The sequence below is a fragment of the Pithys albifrons genome, chromosome 7 (assembly GCF_047495875.1).
Source record: "Pithys albifrons albifrons isolate INPA30051 chromosome 7, PitAlb_v1, whole genome shotgun sequence".
Taxonomy (NCBI): domain Eukaryota; kingdom Metazoa; phylum Chordata; class Aves; order Passeriformes; family Thamnophilidae; genus Pithys; species Pithys albifrons.
In genome coordinates, this window is record NC_092464.1 from 47,699,755 (window position 1) to 47,715,864 (window position 16,110).

Consider the following 16,110-nt stretch of genomic DNA (forward strand, 5'->3'; position numbering starts at 1 on the left):
ATTCTGAGCTGCAGTTTGTAAAGTGTGGAATTCATCTGCAAAGTGATGATTATTCTGTTTGAAGCTGGGAGTGATCTGTCAAGACTAGCATGAGAGATACACTGGGTGGGCTGAAGGATGATAGGAATTGGGCTAAGAAATTTGATTTTGTTTAGGGTTGTTTTTCTTGCAGTTGATGATAACTTGCAGCTTGAAAATTAGGGTAACATAAATTTCACTACTAAGGTCTGCCTGTCACAGTGATGGTGAATTTATGTGAGCTGTTTCCAAGAGGTCAGTGAAAAGAACAAAGTAATTACCAGTAGGTTTTCACTGTCTGGGGATTTTCATTTTCACTGGAGAAGTATGGGAAGTCACAAATTAAGAGGAATTGAAAGTCTTTCATCTGATGCCTGTGGAAGCACAAGATACATTCACAGGGCACCAGAACAGGTAGTAAAGTACCTTCTAGTCCTTTCAGTACAGGAAGGGATCTCTTGTGTCTGCTGGCCAGACTTACTTGTTCATCTCTGCTGGAGATGATAAATTGAGTAAACTGTGATCAGCCTTCTCCTCCAGGTAGGCTTCCCCGTCCCATACAAATAGTTATTCCTTTTTCTTCACAGAAAATATATTTACCTTGTTGCATAAAATGGAAAGCTGTAAGCGAGCCATCTACACTCTTTGCTTATTTCTTAACTTTTCCCACCTCCCTCAGTACTACTAATGTCTGTAGTTGTCTCCCATGGTGTGGAATCAGTTTCCTGGGTTTCCTCAGCTGGAGGAAAGGCCAGATGTCTGTATTTGGGAGATATTCGGTAATTGCAGCCCATTCCCCTCACACAGAATTTCCATACTGTGCCTCAGGAATCAGTGAACCACAACTGGGGTGATACTGAGGAGGTGGCATTGTTTTACTAAAAGAAATCTAACATGCTTGCTGTTGATCAGAAGTGGTTCTTGTCTGAGGGGGAATGCAATGGCTACTGTTGCTCACTCTTATAGGCTAAGATGCAGGAGATGAGGACAAAATGGAGTGCTTGTTGCTCTGACAATGCAATTTCAGCAGCGGTCAAAAAGAGGTTTGTAAAATGCTGAGCTGCCCTGTGTGTTCCCTGCTGTAGCCTCCTTCTTTGTACACAGCACATGGAGAATTTTAACTAAAAATTTGCTTTTGTTTTCTTGATCCAATGTACTGTTTCCTCCAGATATTATCAGAACATAAAAAGTGTGACGTCAATTGAAGTTCCAGAATTTCCAGTATGAAATGTATCTGCTGGAGGTTTTTATTTATCTTTTGTCTGCTTTTGAGTAGATTGAGCCAGATCAGTGTTTAATCATGATTAAGCCCATTGTAATCTCTGTTCTTTATAAAATCCCTCTCCAAGCAGAGCAGGTTGTTTATTTGTGAAAGGTTATCCCTAGGAGCTTTTCTGTGTTTGAAAGAGAGGTGCTGTTTTCTATTTGCAGGGATAACCATAGACGCATCGCTTCTTGCTTGTGTGGATATAAATATAGTTGTGTGCGCATTTTATGTGATTTTTTTTTTTACTGCAGCAGACATGTGCCCCAGAAATGCAGTTAGTTCAGGACTGAATCTTTATGTGCATATTTTTAATTGTCATAATCCTCCTGAACAGTGTGAGCCCCATCTTTCAATCTTGCTTTGCTTTGAGCCATTGGTTAAAGGAGATCATAAGACAATTTGCAACGAATGGCTGTAAAGAAGTTATATTTGCTGCCTGTTCTTAGAACTATCCTTTTCAGAAAGTTGACCTCTTTGAAAATCAAGTACCTTTTGATGTCCTCTAGAGTCAGATAAGGAAACAGCAGTCTCAGAGAACAGAAGAAGGAGATGTTGACTTGGCCACTGGCTTAGTCGGTAACTTTGAATCAGTTTCTTTCAGCCCCATTGCTGCCTTGTTTTCTGCTCCCCTTTTCTTGAGAGAATATGTGGAGTCAAGTCTCTTATTCAGCCATAGGATGGACTTCTACATAATTCATCAGCTAGTGTAGGTCCTGCCTGTTCCTCCAAAGCCACCAAGGAGTCAATGATTGAGCACTTAGAATAAAAGGAGATTATTCCAAATAGTCCAATGTTTTGGCTTTAACTCTTTTTCTCACCTTATTCCTTGTTATTCTCCTTTTTTGCTTTCCCATACCCTCCCTGTATTTCCCCCTCTCTCCCTTGTTTTCCTTGATTATCTGAGCACAGGTAGTACTCAGGAATGTAAAATATTTTTTCAGACTTCACCCCCTGGGGTCACAAAAGCTGAGAGTGAAGGGAAGAGTAGCTGTTTTTGGGAAGGAATTGGTTTTGACTGAGTGGAGCTGGAAATGATGTTGACAGCATTTCTTACAAAATGGAAGGCTTCTTTGGCATTATCCTATCTACTGAATTGACTTAGGAACACTGCAACTATGCAGTGTTTGTTTCTGGCATTCCATGTTTTCCTCCTTTCTGTCCTCCAGGAGGGATCTAGAAGCTAGAATTTTAAGAAGATATATTGTTGGACCTTATGGCTCTGGCCACCATCATGATGATTCAGTAGTTCTCTGCAGGAGGCCCTATGACTGCTTTGTCTTTCCAAGCCAGCAGCAATCTATCTTCAGGGTGTCAGTGGCATTGGCAGCACAGGCTCTCTCATCTACTGGAATTTCTGGTGAATTTGATCTTGGCTTTTTTTTCCTCTTTAGTTGCATTGCCCATCTATGTTCTGATGATCAGTGAGTGGACTTCAATAAACAAAACACTAGAAGCCATGCTGTACACACCACAGGGAGCTACAGAAAAAACAAGTTCTCTTAAAATGCTGTCCTTTATGAGGTTCCTTCTTCTCCAGGGCAGAGATGTGGCTCTCTCTGTGGTGGTATGGGGATTGCTTGGTATAGTAGCTTGGCATTGCTTTGTAAGGCATCTGGTCTTACCCCTGGGCATAAACCAAACTCACCCAAAGTGAAGTCATTCTCTACACTTCTGGAACAGGGAGAAACAGCAAATATGTGTTTACAAGTGCTGGCATGTATTAAGATTTGATTGTGGGTGGTAGAAGTAATAGGAGTCCTTAGTCAGTCCTTTCTTCGAGAAGATGGCAGAAGACAGAGTAAGTTCATAGAACAGGACCAGTTTTGAATAGTCAGCAATTTGTGGAAATGGGGGGTGGTTTGGTTTGATTTTGTTCTGTTGTTTTTTGGGGGGTTTTCCCCCTTTTTAATACATTGCCATAGCAGCAGAGGTGTTTTAATGTCATCTGAAATAATTTTTTATAGTTTATGTGTATTAAAAATACGTGTGCTCTCCATGGAAAACAAGAGTTCATAGCAACTGTTATAGCAGAACTGTGGGCAGGGTTGGAGGACAGTCCTGTAAACTCCATGGAGGGTTTGCTAGTAAGGACAGACAGAAAACCATCTATTATTACTCATGCAAACTTAAAAATAAAGAATGTACTATTTCAGAGAGGAATCAGTGTCAAAATGGGTCCTTTAAATTAAGAGCTAGAGCTGTGAAAAAAAAAGAAAGAAAAAAAGGGTGTGTGAGTGGGTTGTGGTTTTTTTAAGATGAGATAGCATGGCCTAATGCTAGCAGCCTGGAAGAGATCCTCCTGATAATGAGCATTAAAAAAAAATAATGGATTAGGAGGCGAGACAGATTTAAATAACTTTACAGAAGGTGGCACAGTGTTCTGTAGGGTGGTGTAATCAATGCCTGCAGAAAGAATAAATACTTGAGGCTGTCAATGGTTGTGAGTCATATTGTATGTTTCTTTCTTCCTTGTTTTTGTGTTCTTGCCATGGGAAAGAATGCTTGCTTTAAGCAGAGATGTAAATCAGCTGGGAAAACAGTAATACTAACAGTAGGAAAGAAATGAAGCGGCAAAACATCCAACTCACTTGCCATCATCTCTAAAAATTAGTAAATTTTTACCACAGGAATAGAGGGAGACCTAGTTATTTTAAGTGTTTAAGCAGCTTTCTCTGATTAATAACATTCAAATATTGTGACTTCCCTGTTCCCTTTCAGTTGTATTTGGTTTTCTTTTTTATGAGCACATTTTTCCCCCCCTTCCCTTCTCCTCTGGTTGAAGGCAGTGTGCAGATCAGGAGTTTCAGATCATGGTGAATCAATAGAGCTCACTGATTTGTTTGTTTGGGATGTTTTGAATTGGTGAACAAGAAACTATTTCATACCACTATTGTATCTCATGTTTCATAGGATGATTTTCTATTTACTTTCCATATTAAGTGTTAGGTTCTGATAAACTCATTGTCACCTCATGTAGTCCTGGTAGTTACTGGGTGAGTAAGGTTTACTCAGAGTTATATCATTTTAGACAGCACCACAGAAGTCAATTCCTGAGTTCATGTCAAAAGAATCATCACAGGGATTAAATAAAAACAAATCAAGTAAAAACAACAAAAAAAAAGAGGGATTGCCTGGAAGCCACTGATTCCTGGTTGCCCATACCTTATGTCTGTTCCAACTTGGCATGTAGTTTAAGTCTCCAAACAACTGCTGGGATTTTGGCACAACTTCCCAGTTGAGCTGGGTACTGTTTTCTGACAACAGAGCAGAAGTGCTTGAACTCAACCCTTCACCTTTCATAAAGTCAACTTGATGAAAAAGATAGCCTTGTAGTCATTAGGGTTTCTTTTTACTCTTCTCTGCATCACATCCGTCCTCTGGCATGCCATTATAGCTGTTAATGATTATACTGCCTACTTAGGAAGAATAAAACACTCTCTTGAAAAGACTTCAAGAATAAATTGCAAAGATTTGTGACCATCCTTAATGACCTCTCGAACCTTAATTCCTGTATTATATTTAAAAACAAAAAGAAAGACCTTAAGAGTAGGAAAAGAAATGTTCAGGAAATGTCTTCTGCCAAATGAGTCTATTTCATGAAGTACAAAGAAAAAACTCAACTTGTGAATGGAAACATCAGAAACTGAGAACCCGCAACACCTCTCCTATGTGGAAGCTGCCATATATGGCCCTACTATTGCATAGGGAAAGGGCAGCATAGATTTCCACCAAGCATCTAAGAAGACACCTTCCCGTTAAATGGCAAACTGGATGAAAGAGAGTGAGTATTCCATTTTGACAATAGGTAGCTGAGCATCCCATTCTTCTTCACTAGTGGCCTCAGCGCTTAAACTGTATTGAGGAGTTATTGCATTGCCTCCTTCAGTTGTTGTTTTGCTGCTCTGCACCAAATGTCTTCCTTTTGAAGATCTATAAAAAGACATTGTTTATATAAATAATCACATTTGTTTAGGCTGAAGGTAGGAGAACAGGCCAGTGAAGGATCTATGTTGTTGTCCCAGGAACATCTGTTTTTTTAATCATATATTCAAAGCTCAAGAAAGTAATTTCATCTTAGATATTACAAAGAATTAAACAATTGGGTGGCTGTGGTGAGCTGGAATTCATTTGGGAGGGCAGAGTAGAAACTCACTACTAAGGTTTTCCAAAATAAGTGCTCAAAAAGGAAAGCAAATAACTTGGGAGTTCAAACTTATGCTCCTACCACTCCCCAACTGATCCTGTAAAGCCTGACTTAAAAAAAAAAAGTGATTCAAACAGGTTCATATATGGAAACAAACCATTACACACTTTTGATAACTGAGCTAATGTTAAGCTTATCAGCATAATTATTTCCCACACATTCGTGAAGTACAATGGGTGAGTAACACAGCAGCGGCAGGAGGGAGGCGCGTGTCCAGCTGGATTCGCATCCAGGGACTGGTTCAAAAGGGAGTCAAGCTCATGAAAGGGTTCAGATACCTGATGTGGGAAACCATGTCTTCTGTTAGAAAAACTTTCCAATCCTGCCAAGCATCATTTGGTTGCTGCCAAACCAAGGAATGCCTAAATGGTGGGGTCCTCTGGTGCTTTGCCAAGCAGTGCCTCTGCAGACACAGAATTACACCCCTCTGAAGCAGGCAGAGGGACTTGGACAACTTAGTTTCTAGCCTATGTATAATTGGGCTTGAGAAATGATCCTCCCTCATTCTATCTCCTCTGAGAAGCTCAGTCCCAGAGCTTTTTAAAGTATAAAGCTTAGAAGTGTTTTTTGCAGCAAAGCTGGGAATTCAGGTCATTACAATGCTGCTGGGCGGTGAGGCTGCAGCATGGTAAGTGTTTACTCTGCAGTCCATAACGTGGTGCCTGGGGCAGTCATTTAGGAGCAGAATGAGAATCTGGTCTTCAGAGGAAAGAAATCCTTCCTCTATGGGTGTCTGAACTACTGATATGCTCTTTAAGAAGCAGAAGCAGCACATTTTCTAGGAGAACAGATGAGTTCTTCTCAAGTTGATGAAAAAGCTGTAGGTGTCTTCAGGAGGACCAAGTTTTGGGACCCCAATTTGCATGCACATTATACCAACAAATGAGCTTTGTATGTCCATAGTATGCAAAGGTATGTAGAGGTGGTGACGGTGCCTATGGATCCTGTATGATTTCTGAAGAAAATGTTGAATACTTGTCTGTTCTGAAGGGCTTTACCTTGATTTCACTTCTCATGAGGAGTTTGTAGAGCTTTCTGAAAGGTACATTAGATAATGTTTGTGAAAAGCGTAGCAAGGATTTATCTGGTCATGAATCTGGATGTTCCAGTTTAGTTCTAGGAAAAACAAACCAGTACATAAAGGGTTGCCCCAAGTCTCAATGACCCAGTACAAACAGGACACAGTAGCATGGCCAAAGGGGCAGATAAACTTCCTATGAGTAAATCTGTGGGTTTTGCCCTTTCAGCAGATTGTTTCGTTATTTTTTTCATCCTAAATTTTTTCTCCTAGACTTTGTAATTTTTTTTATTTCTTCAACTCTAGCATCATAGAATTATGTACAGTGTGGAGAAGTAGAAAACTTTTTCCATCAGAAATGTATACACATGGCTGAGACTGAAACTGATTCCCTGGAAAGGGGTTGTTCTCCTTTGAAAACACTCATAATTATCTGCCTATTGGACCCCCATCTGCCTGCCCAGTTTTTATTTGCTTTTATGTAATATCAATACTTGAACAACACAAGCAATAAACATTATGCAGTCTTTAATGACGTCTTCCTAGAAGGGACTGGTTAAATGGGCATTTGAAAAATGGTATATCTTAACAACTTTCCCCCATGTTACTTGTATGGTTCCCCTGAATAGAGTTTGTGAGTGAATCCCCCATGGCAATGGATGCAACTAGTTCTTGTGTGTGTGTGTTTTTTACTGTGTTGCAAACAGGAAAAGGATATGCTTGAGGGAAAGGCAAACAAGCAATAAAGGCCTGAGACAACACTCTTGTCAGTGGAAATGGGACCCAGTGATGCTGAGTCTCTGTTTCAGCCTTCGCCCACAATAACGCTTCCTTCCGTGCTGTTACTGTGTTATCCGGCTGCAGAAGTGCACGGAGCATCCTGGCCCCATCGTGTCTTGCATCCCCTCTTGGTTTGCCTTGTGCTGCCGTGTGTGCCTGCACAGGACAACAGCCCTGAAGCCTCTGACCTTTCCCCATCCCTACCTCAACAGCCAGTTCAATAAAATACAGCATCCACAAATCTCTTCACCCCTTAACTCTGCCTATTCCTCTTCTCAAATTTGATCTAACAAAACAGTCTTCTTCTGCAGCAGTGTGTCAAATCAGGAAGTTTTGCTTGAAGACATAGGTATTGATTTCAGCTTCTCAGAGATATTTGTAGCGTTTCTGCTCCCAGGTTTCTGGGTCAGGCTTCCTTAGGGTGCACCAACTGCAGCTGTATTCTGTATGTGGTACATTGAATTTGGATTACGAGTGTTCAAGTCTGCTTTTTCAGTGAGAAATAAAAGTACAATCCAGTTGGATGAATAAAGGAAAGAAAGGATAATGCGCATTTAATTTTTAATTTATACAGTACATAGTGATGGAGCAGGGAAGTCATATATGTATTAAAAGGTGGATTAAAAAAGCAGGGGCAGATGGTCTCATGAAGCCATTGTCAATTTTGTTCTGTCTTCTATGAGAAATATATTAGACCATGTTTCTGAATGGGTGCTTTATTGGAGAGGATTGGGGAGCTACTTCTTCTTGTGTGCAACTGCACAATTTACATGGTATGTCTTAGGGCTCTTCTGTTTACCCTTTCCACAAGCACCAAGTCCATCACTGGGAGGTGCTCTGTAGCACGAGACAGCCAGAATAGCCCTTACCTCAAAGTCCAGGTTTCTTTCCCCATAGTGATGTCAAATCTTTACTGATATGACACCTCCACATAGCTGAGATGATAAGGAATTAATAGAAGTTTCTTACTTGCCTCTGGTAGTCATTAAAGCTGCTCCCTCTAGTGCTTGTTAAAAGAAAAGTTAACTGTGTAATGGGACATTTAGAAAATGAGTATTTCTTTCCTAGCTCTCCTCTCTCTTCTTCATTAAGACAAAATCACCTTTGCCTTGGTGAAGCAGCTTGTTTTTTACCTTAACTGCAGTGCCCTTTTGGCCTGAAAGCTTCTGTGGTAATCAACCAAAATGGACATTTAGTTGTTTTGTGTGCCTTTCTAAAGTTCAGGTGATGATTACTGCACTGAAGTGTACTGTGCCATAACAACAGGCTCACCCTGGAATCTCCTCAGTGCTCCTTCTCTCCTCACCTTTCTCAGCCTCTGAAACAATTATTAAACCCTGGGACATTGTTTTCCTGGGTCACATTTAGTTTCCCCAGGGTTTAGGAGTAGTCCATCTTCTTTTTGAGCAAAAGATGCTTAGTTCAGGGGAGATCGCTGGCTTAGAGTGGTCCCAAAAGCTGGTATTACAGGAGTAATTAATGCTTGTTAGGCAGAGATATTCAGCATGGATTGGTGTTGTCATCTGGGAAGGATGATCCTGCTGCACAAATGGGACGCAGGGTAGCGAGGGCATCCTGAAGAAAAGGTGGTGAGAGCTGCTTGTGAGCTACTGCAGGGTGCCTGCTGGCATGTGTTAGTCGTAACTTCATTGCTATACCTGTGTCTGCGTCTGGACAGGCTGGGAGGAACAGGTGCCAGCTCTTTATCAGGGTAGACAAAGAACAATTACACCTTTGGACCCTCCCTTCTTGGTAAAATGAGGTGTTGCTGATGAGCTAAGGCACCAGAGCTTGTTCCCCACTTCCTGGGGTGGTGCTCCTTGTTGGCACCTTGCGTGCCAAATGGGGGCAATCATAGAATCATGGACTCATTTTTGGTTTAAGATCATTGAATGCAGTGGGCAGATAGGTACCTGGCACAAGGGTATTGACCTCTCAGGAGCACAGGCTGTTCTTTGCTTAGACTGTGCTTTGGAGCCTGGTGCTGCCATGTTCCTGCTCTCTGGCAGAGCTGCCTATCCCACAAAAACCAGCACCCAGCTGGAATAGAGACTGGTGGCATACATGCAATACAGGGCATCCTTATAAATAAGCCCTGGTACTGTTGGTCCTATGGTATGTGTATGAGTTTTGACTTGGTGTGTGTAGCATGTTATGAAGAAGCTGATTAAATTTCATGAAAATTGCAGCCTGAGAGGCTCTAGAGAAAAATAAAACTGCAGCTTTTTTTTTCTTAGGAGGATTTGGGTACAATAATAAAAAAACCAAACTTGTTCTGATTGACAGATTTTAATGTTGATTTTTCTTTACTTCTTGAAGAACTGCTTCTCAAAGGGATTGGCAGAAGCCTGACTTAGATTTCCAAAGAAGAAAACCACTTTTTTCATTCCCATTGTGGGCTATATTTTTACTGCATGAGGGAAAGCGTAATGTTGGTTGACGTTGGGTTTTGCGGGCAGAACAACACGATTTGAAAAATGCCCTTCTCACTTCAAAAAAACATGACCTCAGCAAGTATGCTGTCACAGCTTCAAACTCTGTGTGCCTGTAACCCCTGGAAAATGGGCACAGATTGAAGTCAGCTGCTGCAGGCCAAGTTCTCCACTGCTGCAGCAGTACCCAGCACAGGCTGATGGCTTTTTTTTCTGAACAAACCGTGTAATCTTATTTGTCATCTTTTTGTTTGCACAAAGTTAAATCAAGACCTTAAAAAAATCGATTTGGAGGAAACAAACTATTCAAACTAGTTGACTGCAGATGCTCTTCTTAATAAAGTGATGGTTTCTGTAGGGTTTATTCAGTCCAGTCATATGCTTTGTGCTGACTGGACTTTCTAGGCAGCTGCAACCCAGAGATAAGTTAACTCTTTGTCATGTTACGGTTGAACTTGTAATTTCAACAATATTTTCTTTGCTGATTTAAGTTTTTTAAATGTTAGAGAACTCATTCACCAAATTCACCCTGTTTAAAGACATCAGACTAGCACCAGGAATGAGTAATTATTGCTGCTGAGATTTATGGTGTTTGTTAGGGTAGCACTGGGTGATCAGTTGCGAGCAGAGCTCTGTTCCCAGGCTGTGCAAACACCCTGTGTGCCTCCTCCTTTCATCAATCCTCTGAGCCCCAGTGCTGCCTGAAGGTACGTAACAGGTGCATTACCAACATGGTATGGAAATGCAGCAGCTTGAATAAGAAGCCCCAACCAACATCTGCATGTCAGAAAACTTTATATAGGTGTGCCACTCACTTTTGTTTTGAGTATGCAACAAAATGACTCTTGACCTTCCATGGTAAAAAAGGGTGGTTGGGTTGTGTGTATCTGAAAACCAGTGCTTAAAGCTTCAACCTCCAGGATGCTGAACTTGCAGACAAGGTAGTCAGTGTAAGAGCAGGGTTTTTTTTTAAATTTTTGAATCAAAACATAAAATATACATGGAAATAACTGTCCTATCATTTTACTCATACCTGTGTAGAAAACTCTTATATCTGTGCAACTCTGTAGCTCTTCAAACTGTGTTTGGCGTGCCCCACTGCAAAGAGTTGCTGTGTACATGAGGTTATTGCTTGCCTTGAAAATCCTTCTTTGTTAAATTGCTGCTTGATCTGGAGGGACATTCTGGATACAAGACTTTGTCTAAGGATCCTCTTTTGCTGTGAAATCCTCTGCCTTTCAAAGCAGTTTCTCCAGTGTCAGAGCAAAGTGATGCATGTTGGAAATCCCTGTTTCTCTTTCACAGTGATGACTTTTTACTGTTCATTTTCCCTGCAGCCAGAACCTCCAGCACAGCCTATTTGTGGTTTGATTGCTGCCCATTCCTATCTGCTTCCAGCCCAAGCCTTTCTGGAGCCAACATCAGCTTTGCCAAGGACTCTAGCTTCTCCTGTTAAACCTTACTTTGAAAATCCTGGCAAAAAGTATTCCACATTGACCACATCAAGGAGTTTCAGATTCTAGATTTTCCAGGGTGTTTTTTGTTATTATTTATATTTCCATCTCAAGATTTTACCCAGGTGGACTCAGGGGTTCTCCAGTGTCCACAGTTACAGTATCCATGATCTGTTGGGCGTTAGGGCAGAGTCTCTATAGCTCTGACCATGTGCTTGGAACATAATGGTGTCCAAGTGCTGTGGCTGTCTAGCAGTGACTGGGAAGATGAAGACCTCTGGGGAGCATGAGAAGGATGTGCTGGAACTGTGTGCAGGTGTGCAGCCACTTCTCTCATGCATGAAGGTTCTCAAGCACATGTCCCTGGCATAAAGTCAGAAGAGCCTTAACCCCAAAATAGCAGTTATTGAGCTTGGCCTACACCCTTCCTCTTGTGTCGTGCTGGTGGCTGCATTGTTGGAGTGGAGCCAGCCATGCTGTGGGGGCCCCCTGGCCCCTGGGAACATTCAGCAGCTCTTTGTGAAGCCCCTGGAAGGGGTGGGATATGGTGTAGTCAACATCTTTGGAAGCAGCACAGAGACAACACCTTTCCAATCTAAAAAGTAGCTTGGAGAAGAGGAAAAAGGGTCTGAGGGAGAAACATTCTACTCGCAGCATTTGCATTTAAGCTATTTTAATTTTTATTTATCTCCAAGTTGGGGATGAGTCAGCCTGGGATGTGGCTCAGACAACCTCCTTTGTGAACCTTCAGGGAAAGCAGAGAGCACAGCCTGTACTGCACAGTGCCTCTCACCAATGCTTTACTACACACTTTATTTTGCAATTTTTAAAATCCCTACAACACTGATCTCTTTTTCATTTTTTTCCCCTTTCCTCTCTCTCTAGTTTTGTATGGAGCTGAACCAGCCGACACTGCCAAACATCCGCAAGTGGAAGGGCCCTAGAGGATGTTGGAAGGGTGTTGTTTCCGAAAAACCCTCCGGCCAGCTACACAAGGTACATTAATCCCTAAGCCTGAACTTGGCTTTGCTTTCTCTTCTCCCTCTAACTAAGGATGTGTTTTGAATGTTTAAGGCAACACATATTGTAAATCCTTTTTGGCAAGGTTTGAATTTCTTGTTTTTTTAAGCTGACTGTTCCTATAGCTTTCAATTTGACTTTGCAATTGATGTTTTGAAAGAACTGTGGTGTGCTTGTAAGTAGGAAGGTGTGTGTGTATTTGTGGGAGGTGTGGTGGATAAAGGCAGTATAGAAATGTAGAAGAAAGGCTACCCATTAGGACAAGGAAGGAGCCCTCAGTTTTGCCCCTGGTAGGCTGGTCACCTGGGGTTGTTCCCTGTTGCTGCAATGGCTGGCATTTGTAAGGGCTCCCCATTTTCCTCATTTGCAAGTGAAGGCCCTGTAGAGGAGCTGTGCAGCTTGCCATCCTTATCTGGAAGAGTTTATTTCACATATTCTCCTGAGTCCTTCGCGCAGGTGTTAAAAGTGCTGTGAACACTATTTGAAATCTGCACTGCACTTTTCCCTGCAGCATCTTCCACCGTGGGAGTATGTGTATATACTGTAGAGAGGTACTAATTTATATGGTGGTAGCAGCTGCACCTCTGACTTTTGACAATATTCAAGATACAGTTGCATTGGGCTGGACATGACATAACAGTGCCCAAAAGCAGTCTCTCCTAAGGGAAATCTCTCTTTTTCCCTCTAAGGGTACTAATGAGTTTTCAGAACAAGGTCCTCCTGAAGCTCAAGCATGTTGTTGCTGAACAGGGTCATTCTCATGATGCAGTTATCACAGTGTGGATGCTGTTGTGTGGTAGAAGTGGGAACTGAGACCTGTCATGTAATAACTGGTGCCTAACAGTACACCGTGGTGTCTTGAATGATCTATTGATCTAGAATGATCTATTCTGAACACTGTTGTTTCTAAATATGTAGCTGCAATTGTGTCCTGTAACATGTTGCTTGGAATTCACATTTCCTTAATTTGGCTTTTCCAAATCAGTTGGATCACCATTTACTGGTGAATTTTGGGAGGTGCACCTCCTTTTATTGGCCCTCTGAGTAAAACCCAAGAATGAGGCAGGGGGAAAAACCCAAACCCCAACTAAAACCCACACCTGAGCAGCACAAAAATTGGACTATAGCTACCACTAGAAAGGCATGAAGGGTCTGAATGTGTCCAGGGTTTAATACAATTCACACTGCCATGCAGAGTGCAAATGCCCTTCAGGACATTTTTATTCCTGGCTGGAGTTTTCCTTTGGGATCTCTTGGTAGGCCAGATCATTAAAACAATGAATAAAAATAGTCATGCGAAGCTGTGAAAGTTATTCCCTCCACCTTTTTTCCCCTCGAGAATTATTATAAATGTCTCAGAGTTTCTATGTTAAATCCAGAGTCCTTCATCAGTTCTTTCTTGAGCTGTATTTCCAAAGATAAGAACGGCAGTTTTGACTATAGACTGAGTAAATAAGAATTATCATCCACCTCAGTTTACTGGTAGGGAAATAAGGATAAATGGTCCCCAAAATTATGAGAGAAATGTGTGGCCAAGCTAAGAATAGAAACTTTATCTACTGATTCTTCCTTTTAGCTGCTTTAACAGAAATCTGGCTGTGCTGAAAAATCCTGCACTAAGACAAAAAGTCTTTTTCAACCCTGGGGCTACTAATGAGTCTGTCAGGTGTGACCACCATGTACACAAACGTGATGTAGGGCGGTAACGCAGTGTAGCCCCACCAGCAGAGCATCTTCAGCACAGGACAGTCTCGGGAGGTTCTACAGGGCTAAATAGTGCAAAATAGTGGATGGTGCTTCAGGCTTGTGCTTCCCACACTTGGCCTTCAACCAGGCAGTGACTTTTGACCACCATGTTGATGTGAAGTCTGGAGCCAGGAAATAGCAAAAAGCTGTTGACAGCAGTGTTACTCTTCCACATCTTTTCCTGTAGCAGTTTTCAGACCTTAGATTCTTGACTGGTGGAACAATTTTGTCAGTACTTTAAAGGTAGTTGTCAAAGGGGCTACCAAGGAATTTTAGCCAACCTTAATACTTTCAAGGCTCTTGGAAAGTCAGTGGAGCAGTTAACACTTTTTTATTACAGTTGAAATGGAGAAAACTCTTCCTTGCAATGGATTTAACTATGATTTGCTAAGGGAAGTAGGTTTGAATGATGCCAAGGAAAATGGTGTCTGGGCGAGGAGAGGCTGACAGGCTTTGAATTAGATACTGCTTCTGGTGCAACCAAGGTAGGCAGCTTTTTGAAAATGCCAATTCCACATCACAAAGTTATTAAAAAAAAGCCCATGCAGGATGATAAAGCTGAAAAGAGCACAGAACTGAGCCTGAAACGTTCAAGCTTGAAAAGAGACAGTGAAGATTGACAGGTCTAGACCAGATTTCATGCCAAGGGGCTGAAGGGGCCAAGATATTTTTAGCTTGTGTGTGGCAGAAGGCTGTGAGATGGTGTACGTACAGCCTGGGGAGAAGGAACAACTGTGCACAGCATCACCTACCACAAGCCCTACCAGTTACCCGGTGATACCATGAGGCACTGAGCTCATGGTTAGAAAAAAATAATCCTGCGGGTAAAGAACTGCCTACCTCATTATTGACCATGCTTGGAGAAATTCGATGCCTTGGCTGGACTAGAAGGAAATGAGGACCACATCAGCCCAAACACTCACATGAGAGTCAGCATCATTCACCACTGTGGTGGTCCTGAATGTGCTCTGCCTGTATAAGATAAAACATACTATTAAATCCTTGGCTGGACTGAGCAGTGCCAAAATTACCTGGGTGCCCAACAGCTGGCATGCAGATGTGAGGGCTGTGAGTAGCAGGGTGCTGCATGTGTCAGCTTGGCATACTCAGTTTTCAGTGAGTGTTTCCCCCACATCTGCTGGGGTTTTTGGCTGGGGTGAAATACAGAAGTGTTTCCCCCTGTTTTCCATATCTCCTACTGATAGCCTAGGGATGCTGTTTCTCCTTTATGCATAGCGAGTTGGGCTGCCCTCAGCAGCTGCCATGCCTGAATATAAACCTGCATCATCCCCTACTACCTCTGCATATTTGGGGAGTGATTTGTGCCAATGCCAATGGAAACAGAGGTATTGAAACTTGCAGGTGAAAGTTTCATCTGTAGGGCTGCATCTGGGCAGAAATGTTTTGGTTATACATTTTTATGACTGGCTTTTCTATTTTTTTAATTCCAGGGAGTTGAGTACTCTGGCTTCCTCTGGGATACAACAGCTGGCATTGAGCTGAAAGATGCCTCATCTCAGGAGAGTGCACAGACTAATGGCAATGGGAGGCACTCATATCCTCACCCGTATCTTGCACATTTCAAGGTATCTGTTATTGTGCCAGCTGACCCTTGCAGAGCTTTTATTAAAAAGAATTTGGGCAAGATGAAAAGAGACACAGACTTCTAACAGATAAAAATTTTCATGAGCTTCTAACCCATCTCATTTGGCTTGATGATGGACAGGTGCTTAGCAGACCTTAATACGTGTGGTAGCTCACCACAGTCAATCCTTTCCCTTGCTCCTGTAGGAACAAGCCCTGCCACAAGGAAACATTTGGGAACGTGAGGATCAGTGGATCCTCAGTAGCATCCACAGCCACTGAGAGTATGACAGAAGTCACCAGTCACTTTGTTTGGCTTTTACCAAATGAACACAGCCAGGATGATATGCTTATTCAGCAGCAGCCAGCCACAGGGCTATTAGTGTTGTCAGTGCCACAAAGAGGGAGAAGTGCAGGAAGAATGAAGATACGTTTTATGTATATTTGTGTATAAGGCACAGTGCTCCAGAGGGACTCAGGCTGGCCTGTCTTATATTGCTATCATACTGCAGTTTCCATTTTAAAGCTTTTTTACTGAACCCATCTAGAAGAATATCATCAGTTTTGGAAACAGTTCTTGTACTTAG

The 16,110-nt window shown here is 42.1% G+C and overlaps 1 protein-coding gene across 1 annotated transcript in view; it reads left to right on the forward strand.

The window, feature by feature from the left end:
• Window positions 1-16,110, forward strand: part of EEPD1 (endonuclease/exonuclease/phosphatase family domain containing 1) — a 61,917-nt gene that overhangs the window by 38,197 nt on the left and 7,610 nt on the right. The window contains exons 3-4 of the mRNA XM_071561407.1: window positions 12,059-12,169; window positions 15,391-15,525. Coding sequence (XP_071417508.1) covers window positions 12,059-12,169; window positions 15,391-15,525 — 246 coding nt within the window. The remainder of the gene's footprint in view (window positions 1-12,058; window positions 12,170-15,390; window positions 15,526-16,110) is intronic.